This window comes from Panthera leo, chromosome A1 (genome assembly GCF_018350215.1).
Source record: "Panthera leo isolate Ple1 chromosome A1, P.leo_Ple1_pat1.1, whole genome shotgun sequence".
Classification (NCBI taxonomy): domain Eukaryota; kingdom Metazoa; phylum Chordata; class Mammalia; order Carnivora; family Felidae; genus Panthera; species Panthera leo.
Window position 1 is genome coordinate 156,265,659 of NC_056679.1, and position 17,904 is coordinate 156,283,562.

The 17,904-nt window shown below is 33.1% G+C and overlaps 1 protein-coding gene across 9 annotated transcripts in view; it reads right to left on the reverse strand.

Moving 5' to 3' along the window:
- KIAA0825 (KIAA0825 ortholog) overlaps window positions 1-17,904 on the reverse strand; it is a 293,878-nt gene that overhangs the window by 212,911 nt on the left and 63,063 nt on the right. For all 9 annotated transcript variants that reach the window (XM_042943406.1, XM_042943366.1, XM_042943346.1 and 6 more), the window contains 2 exons: window positions 14,836-15,004; window positions 11,072-11,741 (listed from right to left, as the gene is read on the reverse strand). In XM_042943406.1, coding sequence (XP_042799340.1) covers window positions 11,072-11,741; window positions 14,836-15,004 — 839 coding nt within the window. The remainder of the gene's footprint in view (window positions 1-11,071; window positions 11,742-14,835; window positions 15,005-17,904) is intronic.

Here is a 17,904-nt window from a genome sequence, read left to right on the forward strand (position 1 = left end):
CCTTCTCTCATACACCTACACATTCAGTCATTTTCTCCGAGTTTTTAATGAAATAAATAATTTTCACAGATGACACAATCTCTAGTAGGGAGAACTTAAAATAAAAACACCATCAATTCCTCAGGGAAAAACATTCTAGCATCCGGCTTTTTGTTTATTTTCTTATGAGGCATTGAGACACAATGAGATGATTCTTCTAATCTTTGTTCTGTCTCAAAATTGATTTGTTAACCAGCCAGAATGGTTGATTTTCATCCAAAACACAAGAACTGAAAATGTTGCACTAATTTCAGCGTGGTGATGTGGCAAAGAGAACTCGAACAAACAAACAACTGTGGAAGCAACTTGCAAACATGATGCTAACTAATGGTTATTTATTAATCTAATAACTAATGTTATTTATTAATCTAAAGAGGATCTCAAACATGGTAATAATTGTTTCAACTATTTCAGTAGCTTAGTTTCTTTTAGCTTAACTTTGGCAAAAAGCTTGAATGTAAGCTGCTTAACTGCATCTCTAGGAATAAAATGAGTCTCCTTCTAGATACATTTTTTAAAAAATATTAAGTCAAAAATTACTTTCCTTTGCATGTGTTACTATGTAAAGTCTTGGGTAGTTCTTTTTCTTCCCAAATTTTTCCCAAAGAGAAAATCCAGTGATGGAACTTTGTACTCTATTACTTAGTTCTTTCCAAAATACAAATTTGTTTAATTTTACATGAAATAAATATACACGTTGCAATTCCAGAAAGCTCAAAACAGAAGTCGGAATTGTGGTTAAAGTGGGAATTACTCTTCAAATTGTACATAAAAGGATTATTTATCTTACAAGGGAATTAAGAAAAAGACAGAAATTACAGTAGTTAAGAGAATGAGCTTAGTTATAATTCAGAAAGGGCCTTCGATACCAGCTGAGGTATTTTCTGAAGTGGGACTTTGAACAAGCTATTTAACCTGTCCAAACTCTGTTTTTTATCTATAAAATACAGATAATAACCAATTTTTCAGAGATGTTGAGTAAATGGTATACCACTATATACAATACTTAGCACAGTACATGATAAATTAAAAGCACTTAAAAAAATAGTCCATCATATAAATGACTTTATATATTTGTAAACCGATAATAAGGAAAAGTAAAAATGATCGAGGGGGAAATACTATTGAACATTAATGTTGAATTCATGTTGAGTACCATCCTTTGCAAAGTGTATACTTTAGTCAAGTATGTCCCACAAAACAGATCCTAAGTGATATGTGCCTTATCAAAACTCAAGAATCAAAATGGCTGGGAATGACTTTTAACACACAAAACACCATCTTAAATGGCTTGAAGAATTTGTCCTGTTCTGCCTGAATTCATAAGGTATGAAATAAAAATGAACAGTTCATTTTTACCATCACCCTAATGGACCACCTGTATACTTCTACTAGGCAGAGATCAACAGTACAGGAAGTAGACTGAATAGAGGGAGAAGGCCCTCCTGGCTCAGAAAAAGGGAAGACAAGACTCCTTCTCTCAGCTGATGACATGGTCACGGTAGCTATATGAAGGTGCCATGTAACAAAACTGACTGGAGGAAAGGCTTTAGGATGGATCAATGATGCCAAAACTTCAAATCATCACTTCTGATGTTCTTTATGTGTAAAAAAAAAAAAAAAAAAAAAAAAAAAAAAGGAAAAAGAAAAGAAAAGAAAAAGAAAAATAGAATTATTTATAGAAGTTTAACATGCTTAATTGTTTTACTATAATATGCCTCGTGAAATTCTTACCCACGGTCTTTTAGGACAAGCTCTTTCCTCTATGCTTTATAGGCTTAATTCTGAGGCTTTTATTTTGTACTTACACAAAGATTTGTATGGATACGGAGAGGTTTTTAGAGAAAAAGTATCGCCCATGCCTATGGGCTTGCAGAAATAAGCTGGTTCTTCCCCAGGAAAAAACACAAGTTATCATTAAATTCCTGCCTTGTCTGCTTTAAATACATGCCAGAGAAAAGGCATATGGATTTCTTTTTAATTGACAATACAGAATAATAATTGCATTTCCAGTCCTCGCCTGTGATCTTAATTTTCAATAATATGATTAAAAATGTTCCTGCAAAAATATAAATAAATAAAAATAGAAACTACAAATAAAACAAAATTAAAACACTTGGTTGTGGGATCAGAAGGGAAACCCAAAAAATAATTACTAGGAAAAGCTTCAGATGTTAGCTCAAAGGGGAGACTCGACTTCTTGTTTTTGCTTAATTACCTAATCTTCTCTTCACCCTCCCATCTTGACAAAAAAAAAAAAAAAAAAAAAAACAAAAAACGCAACCACAGGAGGTGGGCAGTTTTCATATAGCGATTTTCAAGTTTCACTTGGGGAAGAAAAATCATACAGATAAAGATCTAAAAGAAAATTTTCTACCTGCTTCTGTGACGAACAAAATCACATCTTTAGCCAGTTTACACATCTGTACTGTCAGTACAGAAAATAAATGTGACAGCTTCCAATGACAAACTGTAGGTATAAAATCTGGCTGTGGAATGATTTCCAAGTCGCAGAGCCTGAGAAAGTGTAGTAGAGCTTAGATGTTCCCTAATATAACCTTTAAATTTTATCTATTAAGAAATTTGAAAAGGTTAAATGACTTATCTAAGGTCACAAAACAAAGGGGTGGGAGATTCAGGACCAGCACCCTTGACTCCCAGTAAGTACGCTTTTCATCTTCTGAGAGCCAAGGTATAACTGTAGACAAGGAATGCACCAGTATTTCATTAAACATGGCAATTACGATAAAGCAATGGGGGAAAAAAACCTGAGCAACAATATCACTTTTTGGAATTTAACAATGCTACAAAACCTGGAACTACATTATGATTTTACAAGAATTTGTAATAATTTGAAAAAAGATCCTACTTTCTCTTATGAATTCTTTTTCCCCGTTACTATTTTCTATTATTTGGAATTTCAGCCTCTACTAGTGGTGGGGATAGAAAGCATAAATGTCATCAGAGTTAACAAAGCTCTTCCCTTCGGTCTTAGGAGCACATGACAGGGTGAAAGATGCGGTCCTTCATGGAAGCTTGGAACCTTCTGTAACAGTACTCATACAAATGCTTCTTTTTTGTACGCATTTTGTAGGCTGGCCTCCAGATGCTTCTTCATCTTTCCTGAATGATGGTCACCACTCAGCTAGTCAAAGCTACTTGAGGAGCAAGAGAGAAATTTGGGTAACTATAAGACTGGCCTACTTTCCAACTGTGATCTAAGCCTCCCCCAGTCAAAACTTCTACTTTTATTTTGTTTTCAAGGTCTTCTTTACTCTGAAGGATCTGTTTATCCCTTGAGAAATTCTGTTTTTCTCACTCTGTCTTCCTTAAATAAAACAGCAAGGGACTGTGAATGGGAAGGGGCTTTAGATGCCACTTAGTTTCAACCTCACAACCACTGCAGATCTTTAGAAACCTTCCAAATATTCAAAGGCATGTATTGTAGTCTCTTACGTCTTTCCTTCTCAAAGCTAACAAACCTCAAAAAATTCAGAGTAAAGACATATAAGGGACCAGAAAATTTATTCTATGATTAAAATCTTCTAATTGTATCATTTTATATTATAATACAGAGGATTTATATAATTGAAATTTACTACACATAAACAAATCCTCTTTTTCAAACATTGAGAAAAACAGCAGTAACTTTCTTTTAATCCAAATAAAAATATAATTTAAAAATTATGTATTATATATTATGTTTAAAAAACATAATTTTTAATGTTTATTTATTTTTGAGAGAGAAAGAGACCGACAGAGTGCAAGCAGGGAACGGGCAGAGAGAGAGGGAGACACATAATCCTAAGCAGGCTCCAGGCTCTGAGGTGTCAGCACAGAGCCAACTTGGGGCTTGAACTCATCAACTATGAGATCATGACCTGAGCTGAAGTGGGATGCTTAATCAACTGAGCCACTCAGGCACCCTCAAATAAAATATAATTTTAAAAAGTAAAAGTAATTTGATCAGTTTACCACTCCAAATGTAGACATAAAAAATGTTACAATATAAGGATGACACTATTCTGAAATTTGGATGACACATGCACATGTGTAAATGTGGACTTGACTTCCAGATAATAAGCAATCAGGTTACAGTCAAAATACAAAAGGTAAATTTCTAGCTTCAAGAAAGTTGTTTGTTTTGACTTTAAATAAAAATTTAAAGCCTTATAAATTAAATGAAAAAACACTATATTATAAATTGTTATAAAATAATTTTCTCCAAAAATTATTAGAGAAACTGTAAGAACACAAATCAGAATTATTGGGAAAGTCTGGGTTCTTAAATCATTCTTGAAACTTTGTAAAAGAGTATCTGCAAAAATTATATTACTCTTTTCTAGGATAGATAACCAAATCACAAAGATCCTACAATATTTATATTGACATTATTTCATCATTTTCTTCAAATTACAGAATATACAAGCCATACACTTCTAAATATATTATAATACTACACATACTCTCAAAGAAATAAAAATTATAAAATCATGAATATTAAGGAGAAAGAAAGGTTACCATACAATGCCAAGATGTGCAATTCAAGTCAAGGGATTAGCTTATACAAAATAAAATTCAGTGTCTGCCAGGTACTTTATCGTTGTTGAATCAATACCCAGCTGTGGTTGCAGGTGGAAGTCACTCTGGGGTGTGCAAGTAAACACCCACCGCCACCAGAAGGGCCAGCTGGTAAAATAAAATAAAATAGAATAAAAAGTGCCTCTAGTCAGTTTCTGAATTAATATGCACAAGCAAATTATGAGTCAGTTATGAATCACTGTCAACAAAAAAAAGCAAAAAAATTGAGAGTACAACACAGAAATGTTAAAATCAAAAAGAAAACATGAAAGCGTCTGGAAAATTATTTTTATGCTAATTATCATGTTCCTTGTGCAGTTTTTGCCATGGAATTTAGCAGTATATCAAAATAATATACCAAATAACTGCAAACAATGAAATTCCCTTTCTGTGGATTATTAGAAAATAATAATGTATGGCCTTGGAAAAGATTTACCTTTATAAATCTCAGTTTTCTCATATTTAAAATATGAATATTATGAAGGGTTGTTCAAAGACTAAATGAATTCACATGTGTAAAGCCTTATACATAATAAAAAAGGTATAACTTTTTTTGATATTCAAGTAATGTTATCTCTATTTTTGATACCCAAGCAATGCTATCTCTCTATATCTATATTACAAATAGAGATGAAAATACACATATGTTTATATGTATGCATAAATAAATAATTTATAGACCATTCAGGGAAAAAACCAGTCCTCAATCTACCTAAAGAATCAAAGGCAGTTAAGGATTCAATAGGTTCAAATTGCTCATCAAGAACATGGTAGTATATACATAAAGAAGGAGCAGCACTCCCAAACTCAACTAACAAGGTCAAACATTACACTGACACCAAAGTCAGATAAGGATACTACATGAAAACAAAACTACGGACCAGTATTCCTGATGAATATAGATGCAAAAATTCTAAACAAAATATTAGCAAACCGAATTCAACTCCACATTAAAAGAATTATATACCAAGATCAAGTTGGATTTATCCTTGGGGTACAAGGATGGTTTAACCTATGTAAATTAATCAATGTGATACACCACATTTAAAAAATAAAAATCATATGATATTCTCTATAGATGTAGAAAGGCATTTGACAAAATACACATCCTTTCAAATTCTATACCCTATACCTATACCCAAATTCTATTCCCTCTATACCAAATTCTCAGTGAATTTGCTCATCAAGAACATGGTAGTATATACATAAAGATTGAAACATTTTCCTCTAAGATCAGGAATAAGACAAGGGTGCCCATTCTCACCATTCCTATTCAACATAATACTAGACGTCCTAGCCAGGACAATCAGGCAAGATAAAGAAATAAAATGCATTCAAATCAGGAAACAAACAAAAAAAAAAGAGTGAAATTGTCTTTGTTTGCACATGATATAATCTTACATGGAAAATTCTAAAGACTCTACTAAAAAATTGTTAGAATTAATCAACAAACTCAGTAGTTTCAGGGTATAAAATCAACATACAGAAACTAGTTGTATTTATTTTTTTTTTTAATGTTTATTTATTTTTGAGACAGAGAACATGTGCAAGTGGGGGAAGGGCAGAGAGAGAGAGAGAGAGAGAGAGAGAGAGAGAGAGAAGGAGAAACAGAAAGGGTCCCAAGCACATTCCATGCTGTCAGTGCAGAGCCCAACATTGGGTTTGAACCCATGTACTGTGAGATCATAACCTGAACCAAAACCAAGTTGCTGAACCGACTAAGCCCACCCAGGTGCCCCAGAAATCAGTTGCGTTTCCATGTACTAACAATGAAGTATCTGAAAAAATAAATAAACAATCCCATTCACAGCAGCACCAAAAATAATAAAATATTTAGGAATACATTAAACGAAGAAAGTTAAAGATCTGTATACTGAAAAAATAAGACTTTGAGGAAAGAAATCGAAGAAGATATAAAGAAATGGAAAAATACTGGATTTCATGGATTGAAAGAATTAAAACTGTTAAAAATCCATACTACCCAAAGCCATCTATAGATTTAATTCTCTATCAGAATTTCAATGCAGGGGCACCTGGCTGGCTCAGTCAGTGGAGTGCACAACTCTTGGTCTTGGGGTTGTGAATTCAAGATCCACAAGAGAGGTAGAAGTTACTTAGAAAAAAAAAAAATAAAAATTTTTCAATGTGGAAAAAAAAATAATCCTAAAATTTGTATGGAACTACAAATACCTCAAATAGCCAAACCAATCCTGAGAAAGAAGAACAGTCAGAGGCATAACATTCCTGATTCAAGATATACTGCAAACTCATAAATCAAAACAGAATGGTATTGGCACAAAAACAGACACAAACCCAAAGGAACAGAATCAAGACCCCTGAAATAAACCCTCAGGTATATGGTCAATTAAGATTTGAAAAGGGAACCAAGAATACTCAATTAGGAAAGGATTAAATAAATGGTGCTGGGAAAACTGGATAATCACATGAAATTGGACCCTATCTTACAACACTCATAAAAATTAACTCAGAATGGATTTAAATATAAACCTGAAACTGTAAAACTCCTAGAAGAAAGCAGTTTTTTTCCTTTGCTCCTTGACACTGGTCTTGGCAATGATTCTTTGGATGTGATACCACAAGCACAAGCAACAAAAGCAAAAACTGCATGGGACTACACCAAACTAAAAAGCTTCTCCACAGCACAATAAATAATCTACAAAATGAAAAAGCAACCTATAGTAGGGAGAAAATATTTGCAAACCACCTATCTAATAGTGGATTAATATCCAAAATATATAAAGAACTCATACAACTCAATAACAACAACAAAATTTTAGAAAGGCCAATGGACCTGAATAGACATTTTTCCAAAGAAGATATACAAAATGGCCAACAGCTACATGAAAAGATGGTCAACATCAGTAATCAGCAGAAAATTCAAATCAAAACCACAATGAGATATAACCTCACAACTGTTAGACTGGTTATCATCAAAACAACAAGACATAACAAGTACTGGTGAGACTGTGAAGAAAAGGAAACCTGTGTGCACTGTTTGTGGGAATATAAATTGGTATCTTCACCGTGAAAAACAGTAGGGAGTTCTTCAAAAAACAAAAGAAAACAAAACAAAACAAAAAAGAACTACCAACAGCAATCTCACTTCTGCGTGTATATCCAAAGGAAATGAAAACAGGATATTGAAGACATATCTGTACTCCCATATTCATTGCAGCATTAACCATAATAGTCAAGATATGGAAACAACCCAAGTGTCCCTATATGGAGATAGATAGATATATATAGATACATATATATCTATATCTATCTCCATATAGATAATGGTATATACCATATAGATAAAGTAATGGTAATTATGTGACATGATGGAGATATTAGCTAATGCTGTGGTGGTAACTAACAAAATACATAAGTGTATCCAATCACACACTGTAAATTTTAAACTTACACGATGTTATATGTCAATTATACCTCAATAAAGCTGGAATAAAAAAGAATGGTGTACATACAACGCCTGCTTAAGATAGATCAATAGGTTACAAAATAGGAATTATAAGAAAAATACTTTCAAATGAGTGTTATATAGTCATCAGATGAGAAGAGGGTGAGATGATTTAGAAAAAGTAAAACAATGGCTGCACTAAAGTAGAGTTAGCAATATGGAGAATTCAGAGCAGAGTGTTTTTTTAATAGAATGAGCTATTTCTATCTTGTTCTTTCAGGCAGTGGAGCACAGTGACATAGCAGAGGATCTGCAGTTAGAAAGTTTGAGTCCTGGCTTCCTTCTGTAATCTTGACCAAATTCATTATCTCTATGTCTTAGTTTCCTCACTGTGTAATAGAGATAACAAATAACGGCACCTACCTTGTTAGTTGGTTAGGATTAAATGAGGTAATGCACATCAATGTTTGGTGCAATAAATGTTAGCTATCGTTATCTTAGGGAAAATCTTTTCTATAGTTTCAGGCAAAGTAAGTCTTGGTGAGCATAAAGATACAGACATATATTAAGATATATAGGTATCATATCTTATAGATATATAGATATATATAAAGATAGATCTCTCTCTCTCTCTCTCTCTCTCTCTCTCTCTATATATATATATATATATATATATGTATAGGGGTGCCTGGGTGGGTCTGTGAATTGAGCGTCTGACTTGGACTCAGATCATAATGTTGCAATTCATGGGTTTGAGCCCCATGTCAGGCTTACTGGTGTCAGTCTGTCAATGCAGAGCCCACTTCAGATGCTCTGTCCCCCTCCTCTCTCTGCCTCTCCCCAACTTGCTCTCTCTCTCAAAAAATAAAACATAAAAAAAATTATTGAAGACCCCAAAGAGTTCTTAAAAAAATAAAGATAATACAATGTACAACCCATTGAAGTCAATGTAGACTTTATTCTAACAGGGCTATAAGTTATTGTAATTGTATTAATATTTATTAAGAATGTTTATCATTACGTTATTTCACTTATCTCAAAGTATATTTCCTTGATAAATAAAATTTGGTCATTGGGTCAGATATTAGTAGCAAATATGGTTGATCCATTAAGAATCAGTTTAGCAGTTCTTATACTACATTAGAAGCAGTTACTCATTTTGTTTTCTTCCCCTAGTGGGTCTAGCTCAGAACCTTAAACATGGAAGCTGCTATATGCCTTGCCAATGTTAAATGCTCAATAAAGCTGCACCAAATTGATTTTCAGGTAGTCCACCTGAATAGTGCTGTCTGAAATCTCTTTTGCAAGTGACAAAGCACTATACACCTTAAAACAAAGTCCAATCGCATGATGGTTAAGTACACGGGTCTTGGAGACATGAAGACCAACATATGAATTCTGACTCTGTACAACAGGGCCCAGAGCAAGTTAATGTTTCTAAGCTTCTTTCTTTGTTTATGAAATTGAGATAATAAGAAAAAGAATGTATGTGGCACAGTGCCTGGCATATGGAAAGTATTAATTTAACAAGTGATTTACACCAACGGTTAGATAAAGGAGCTTGAGAAAGATCAGTGCACCTAGACTTGCAGAAAATGTTTCAAATTTTGGTGTTAAAGCCTACACACATAGTTTTCTTTCACGAATGAGAAAACACCTCAATATCAGCCCTAAAGACTCCATAGCAACTTACACATATTTTCAACCATATGGATCTTTTCTTCTGTTATAAACTATATTTAGCATATATAAAACTTTCATGTTTTAAACACTTTACAAGTAAGCAGGAATTCTTTTAGAGAATATAAAAATTTTTAGAAAATAAGTATACTCATGACATGCATTTAAAATTTATGTAACAATTAAAATGAAAATCTATTTGCTTTGAGCAAAACTGTAATGTTCCTAAATTAGCTGACTTTGCATTCTGCCATAACCTAAAGTTGGCTGATGCATGTCTGTTCTGTGATATGATATAGCTTCCAGAGGAAAATAAAAAAATATAAGATAAAACATTAAACTACTTGAAAATTCATATATCACAGTATTTTGGTATTCTGGCATTTTATTAAGGAAGGTATGTAAAAATATGGTGAGCTATGGAAATTTTTAAAAGTGACCATAAATTCAAAGACAGCAATTCACCAAATAACAATTTTCAAACACTTAAAAACTATAGTTTATGTACCTATTTAGAAATATACCTCAGAATTTTTACATAAAAGCATGACTAATAATTTTAAAAAATAATATTTTTATCGTGATTTTTCTCCACTAGTGGGAAATTAAAATGGTGACAGAAAAGTTTATTATATCACAATAATTTCTTTCTGTTTTCCTTTACCTTTTATATAAAATTAGGAATTTTCAAATCACCTTTTCTTTATGGATATTCTTATAGAAATGATACTAGAGGAACTTTTAAAATGCTATGCCTCTGTGACCAATTATAACATAGACTTTTATAGTTACCATTTCACAATAGCTCTTTATTGGAATTGACTAAAAGAATACAATTCTAATCGTCCAATTTTAGTTCATGTAAATTTCAACAAATCTTTAACAATTCTTTTTACCTAATGATGTTTCAGGTTTGGAAGATACAATGGGTTAAGAATTATACTTTTCTGTTACATATATGAGAATATTGATTCATATATATACATATATACATATATATATACATATATATATATATATATATATATATATATATATATATGTATATATATACAGTTTCACCCAGTAATTTATGCAATCAAAAAAACCAAGACTCTTATTGGCAACATTTTTGACTTACATTTTCAATATCTTTAACAATTTAAAGAACAGGAAGAAAAGCACATCTAGGACTATACCTACAGAAAAAGAAATGCAGAAGAGAAATGTGCACTGAAAAATTTCATAATATTTATTTTCTGATTTAGTTTTAAGTTTGCAGTAAGTTTAACCAAATAGAAAAATGTTAGAAAATTAAAGGTATCAAAAGGCTTAAGTCAAACCGAACAAATTTAAAAAATCACTAACCCAAAGCATGCACTGATCCTCTATGCCTGCTGGAGCTCTTGCTTGTTTTAATCACACGGATAGCACTTTCTTTGAACTGCAGCTCACAAAAATTTTCAAGAAACTTTGCCATTTCTTCTGCAACAGTATCCAGGTAAGTTTCTTTAATGAATTTCATCGTTGAGGTGGGAGCTAAAATTTCGTGTAGTGTGTTAAAATCTTCTTTTATCATTGAGTATAACCTAAGCATTGTACTTTGGTATCCATGAGCCATTATGTCTAAATTCAATTCTCTGCTATAAGCAGGAAAACAGTTCTGCAGGAGCTCAGCCAACAGTTTATTCTGTATGCTTTGGTACTTGATTATAACTTCTGATTCTGGATAAAGAAACAACAGTTGTTGTATGCACTGCTTTTTCAACCAAATTTTGTGCTGTGAATTGATGATTTCATTATGGCTTTGTAATTTGTTCACTAAGAAGCGTCGAAGATGTAGTCTTATGTTATCCCAGATAGACTGTACATCCATGGAGGAATCATCTTCCACAGAATGAAGAGAAGTCCGAGAGAGGAAATGGAAAGATGCTCCACTTAGAGTTGCCGGGAACGAAACGCTGCTCTGGCAGGAGAGATCCCAAAGTAAATCCAGTATCACTTCTTCTTGATTTAGTTCACTCTTCAACGAATCTTGCTAATAAAAGTAAATTATAACATGAAAAATGTGATTAGCTGTAACAGTAATAGTGAAAATGATTTCTATAGTCACACAATTTCATACTAATTCATTTCAATTTAGAATCAATACTCAAATGGTCTTCAAGGGTTTGTGTGTGTGTGTGTGTGTGTGTGTGTGTGTGTGTGTGTGTGTGTTTTGCATTTGGAATTTAATCAATTCAGGTATTTTAGAAGGTTAGCTTTATGATCCGTTAAATTATGCATGCTCAGGTGATGATCTATATTTTCAGTTAGCCTTCCAAACATAATATAGTTTTCAGCCCTCATTGTTATCCATCCCCAATATAATCTGAGCTGCAGCTTGAAAATTCTAAATAAAAATCTATAGCAAAATGTTGATTGAAATGTATTCCTCTGACAAAATAAACTCAAGATCATGTCCCTAAGTGATTCCTGGTAGAAAATTTTCATGCCTGAATAAGCATATCTATTATTATAGAACCCCAAATGAACATACAAAATGGAGACCTTTAAATATAGTCTGTGCCCAGAGGTTACTAATACCTGCCATCCTGAGAAATAAAATATAATATAAAGACATTAACTTTCATTTAAGTCCCTTTTTGAGAGCCATGTTAAGAAATATTTTACTTAGGAAATTAATCTGAGAATATTTCAGTTCTCTCCAAAAAGATAAGTAACTCAATATGGGGAAAAATATTCTCAGAATCATTCCCCAAAAGATGATACAAAATTATTCCTTTATGCCTTCTGTGTTGCCAGAAAACAATGATAGGTATAATTATGAATAGTAAAGGAATAAAAAGTTACTTTCTTTTTAGACCTTGTATTACATGCACACATTCTCCTTACATGCTGAATTTCCTAATTTTGTCTCTTTCAGGTAACACTGAAATTAGTTTATATTCTCTGAGTAGTAACAAGCTGATTCTAAGAAAACTGGAAGCAAAATTCAAGTGGCATTAAATAAGGCTGGCTTTGAAATTTCCTATTGACAAAGACACTACAGGTATTATGTATGATTCAGAATTATGCAGAAGTCATGCGAATTCCAGGAATTTGCTCTCAAGCCATTCTAAGCAGTGCTCTATCCAATTTAATGTTCCATATGTAAGATAGATAGATAGATAGATAGATAGATAGATAGATAGATAGATAGATAGTATTTTATTATATAAAAAGCACTTATCTATCAAGTCTTTGGCTTATTCACAATAAAAATTCTGTGATACAGATATTTAGAAACCCAGTTTGCAGATAAGGACACTAACATGCAACATGTTTAAGGTACTTTCCAAACGTCACACACAGTAAAGCACAAGACCAAGAATGAATCCGTGGCTTCATTCTCCCTATCTATGCTCTTTCTACTACACTCCAGAGAGCCACAAAGTGCACTGATCTTTCTGAAGCTTCTCTCTCTCTCTCATCCCTCTCTATTTAGTGCTTTTGATACTTCTAGAAAAAAAAGGTAAATTCTATGAAACAAACAAGTCATGTTAGTGCCTCTATCTTGGGTTTCTTTTAATCAGTCTAAATCTGTAAATATTTGATCAAACAATATTTAAAGAATAATAGGTTCAGGACACGTGTATAGTATGACTACTTAAGTTTGAGAATAACTTCAGTATAATTGTCATAATGAGAACCTCTGTTTCTTATTTAAGTACTTAGATAATAAATTAAAAAATTTCTATTAAAAAAAAGAGAGCTATGAAAAATGGCTGTTAAGATTGACAGCTTTAGCATGTAAAAACTTGATAATAAGGTCGTTTCAACCCGAATCTGTTTAATAATGTGGTTCTTTCCTCAAAATAACACAATCAATTATGTAAAAAAAAAAAAAAAAAAAAAAAAAAAACCTAGGTCTGGAACAACCCTATCAGTTTAATGAATTTGAGCAAAACTAAAGCGGCCTTTGCCCTGCAGTGAATACAGAATGACTTATGTGTGACAGATTAAAAGATAATTAAAAGCTTTTGCTTTTAATTAAATGAGAAAGCATTATTACATCAATATTAATGAAATTCAATACACATGACTCTTAATAGAAATTAAAGGAATAACTATGTCCATATTTATTCTTCAAGCCTGCACCTTCAAGAGATAATGGGTGAGGGGATTTTCTTAAAAGAATAGGCTTCAGGGCACATAGTCTTCCTTTCTCTTCCTTTTATTACTTTGTAAACATTAAAGAGACATCTGCAATAATAACAATAGCCAAAAACTTTTCATCTGATTCTGTCATCCTAAGCCATCTACAACCTCAAGATATTTTCCACATCTGCCTTAGTCAATGTTTGATGTTTAGACGAAAACAGTGCCTTTTTTCCCCCTAAAGAAAATTAAAACCATAGCCACAGACATACTGCTTTCTAACAATCATGCTGTTTCTTTGGGAAACTGTTGTTGCAAGCTACCCATAGCCACAGACATACTGCTTTCTAACAATCATGCTGTTTCTTTGGGAAACTGTTGTTGCAAGCTACTCCTTGTAGATATAGGGGTAATAAAGTGGGTGTTCTTACTCCATGGCTACAAACACATCCTAACATAGTGAGTGGTCAGTATCAAAGAATGACCAATGTAGTATTTCCCCATCAATTAACAGTGGTCTTGTAGAAATTACTGCCTTGCTTGAAAAAACTGGGTATGCCTGCAGTTTGGGAATACACGGAATGATAGACAAGGCAACTTAAAAGATACAATCAACGGTGATCTCATTATGCTTAATAATAAGCACAGAGAAGATGAGTGGTTGTGAAGGACATAAAACATAATAAATATGAACTTTTCTGGTAGACAAATGTGTGGTACATATCAATCTACACATTTTGGAATTATAATGTTTAATCTCCATTTATATAAAACTTCATTTTATTGATACAAATCATTGTAAAAGGTAAAAAACAAACAGCTCACTGTACTCCACTGGGGATACAGAAACCAAACAAAACCCCAACCCCTAGATATGGTAGGATAACACGGTCACTAAAATATTTACATATAAGAAGCTGAATGAATTATATTCCTGTTCACCCACCCCATCTCACTATAAAACAAAGGATTTTTTTGTTTTGTTTTTTTACCAGTGTTTTGAAGAATTTTATCAAATCTCCATGGGGAATGGAAGGTGACTTGGATGAATTATAATTATAGTTATCTAGCCACTCAAAACAGTCAGTTGTCGTTTGCAGCTGCACATCTGGACACTGCTTGTTAACTTCAGATTGTATCTCTTTAATGCAATGTTCTATGCTATAAAAAAGAAAAGAAAAGATTATTTTGGTAGGAAACAAGTAATGGCTCCATGTCATAATATCACAGGACCTGAGATGTTTATACGTGGTACCTGGTTGAATATGGTTTACAAAATTATAAAGCATTCTTACGATAGGAAACAATAACAAAGAGACTACATATTTTCATTCATAATTGAAAACTGAATGCTCAGATTTTCTGGCAATTTCCTATCACACACAGTGGAGGAAATACAAGATGTAAGATATCTAGATACTCTGAGATGAATCAGAAATCATTCTGTGTTAAAACAAAAATCAAGCATGGCTACAATGAAATGATGGTCCTCTTGATAAGCAGTAGATGGAATGCAGAGATAAGATACTCATGTTGACTAATGATCATAAACATAGTCTACTAATAGGTGAATGACTATACAAATTATGGAAAACTTCAATCAATGGGATATTAAAATGTCACAAAGCAATTACAAAAACCTTGTAATTTTAAAAGTTGTAAAACATAGATACATGCTGTATACACACTGTTATTACAGCCAACTATCTTTTCCTGCGCTGGAACTCCATTCCAAAAAACGAAAACAAAAACATACTAAACACTGTATTAAAAAAAAAAAAAAAAAAAAAAAAAAGACTAGAAGGAAATGAAACAAAACAAAGGGTTAATAGCAATTATCTTTGGGTAATGAAATTGATCTTTTACATTTTACTTTTCTATAATTTTCTAAAGTTTTAGAAAGTATATAATACTCATTTACCAAAAAATAAACTAAAAACAGAAACACTTGTCCAATTGAATCTTTCAATACATATCTGCTTTAAAAATAATATACAGAGTACCCTTAGTTCTAACACTAAATGGATATACTATGTTATTTTAATTTTCATATAAAATCTGTGGATTCATGATTATAAATCTTCGTGGTATAAACTGATGACCTTAAGCAGAATGTCATCTGTGGAGCCACATGGATATGACATATTACTACCACCTGATGGCAGCATATCTAAACTGCAAGAAAGCTTATTAACAGAAAAATTCTTTTGAAGCTGACCACCCTCACCCAAAATTGACAGCTATGCATTTGCTTCTTAATAGTATTAAGAAAGATCTGTTACTAAAAAGGTTATTACTGTTTTGAAAATATCATTGCTATTAATTATAGGTACCATGTGACAAAATTATTTAAGCTTCGGAAACAAAACTGATTATTAAAACTGACGTCATATGAATGGCTCTTCAAAAATCATCAGGTGTGGGTTGCCTATAAAACACACTGTCAATTTAAGGAAGGCTTTTCAGGAGACTTCTGAGCATGAGTGAATTCAAACTGAATTACCATGAAACAAATAACATTCTGAGACTCAAAGAGCTTTTTCATGAAAACAAGAGAAAGAATACCTCCTTAGGCCACAGGCCATGCAATTTCCTGATGGGACAATTCTATTCAGGAATACCAGTTCTAAGTCAGCCTTAATATTGGCAGATATGTTTTTAACTTATGTAAGCACATCTATGGATGAGAAACATGATACCTGAAGCATACACCTTAACTCTAGGCACGCTTTAACAAAGGTTCTTATTATAGCATCCTCATGTGTCTCATTCAATGAAACCTAATAGATTATAGCAAAGTGAATTGGAAAGGCTCAGTGCTGAGTCTGCCTAAATCTGTTTCAATCAAGACTCAGCTTTTAGGCTAATCTCTAACATCTGAATCTGGGTAGAGGCCAATAACCACAATCTATAAATAGGGTAAAGCCTTATGAAGGCTAGATATTTTAGTAATTTGTCCAAACACTGATAAAGGGACTGAGCAGTTAGTTGCATTTCAGACCACCTCCCTCACTGATACAAACTAAGACAGTTGAGCTGGCTTTTAAAATCACAGATTTTTGGGGTGCCTGAGTGACTTATTCGGTTAAGTGTCTGACTCTTGACTTCAGCTCAGGTTATGGTCTCATGCTCCATGAGAGTGAGCCCCAACTCAGGCTCCTCACTGTTGGGATTCTCTCTCTCCCTCTCCCCCACCCACACTCTTGGTCTCCCTCTCAAAATAAATAAACTTAAAAAGTTTTTGTCATAAAATTTTTTAAAAATATTTATTTATTTATTTATTTATTTATTTATTTATTTATTTATTTATTTATTTATTTATTTATTTATTTATTATGAAATTTATTGTCACATTGGTTTCCATACAACACCCAATGCTCATCCCAAAAAATGCCCTCTTCAATACCCATCACCCATCCTCCCCTCCCTCCCACCCCTCATCAACCCTCAGTTTGTTCTCAGTTTTTAAGAGTCTCTTATGCTTTGGCTCTCTCCCACTCTAACCTCTTTTTTTTTTTTTTCCTTCCCCTCCCCCATGGGTTTCTGTTAAGTTTCTCAGGATCCACATAAGAGTGAAAACATATGGTATCTGTCTTTCTCTGTATGGCTTATTTCACTTAGCATCACACTCTCCAGTTCCATCCACGTTGCTACAAAGGGCCATATTTCGTTCTTTCTCATTGCCATGTAGTACTCCATTGTGTATATAAACCACAATTTCTTTATCCATTCATCAGTTGATGGACATTTAGGCTTTTTCCATAATTTGGCTATTGTTGAGAGTGCTGCTATAAACATTGGGGTAATAGTGCCCCTATGCATCAGCACTCCTGTATCCCTTGGGTAAATTCCTAGCAGTGCTACGGCTGGGTCATAGGGTAGGTCTATTTTTCATTTTTTGAGGAACCTCCACAATGTTTTCCAGAGCGGCGGCACCAGTTTGCATTCCCACCAACAGTGCAAGAGGGTTCCCGTTTCTCCACATCCTCTCCAGCATCTGTAGTCTCCCGATTTGTTCGTTTTGGCTACTCTGGCGTGAGGTGATATCTGAGTGTGGTTTT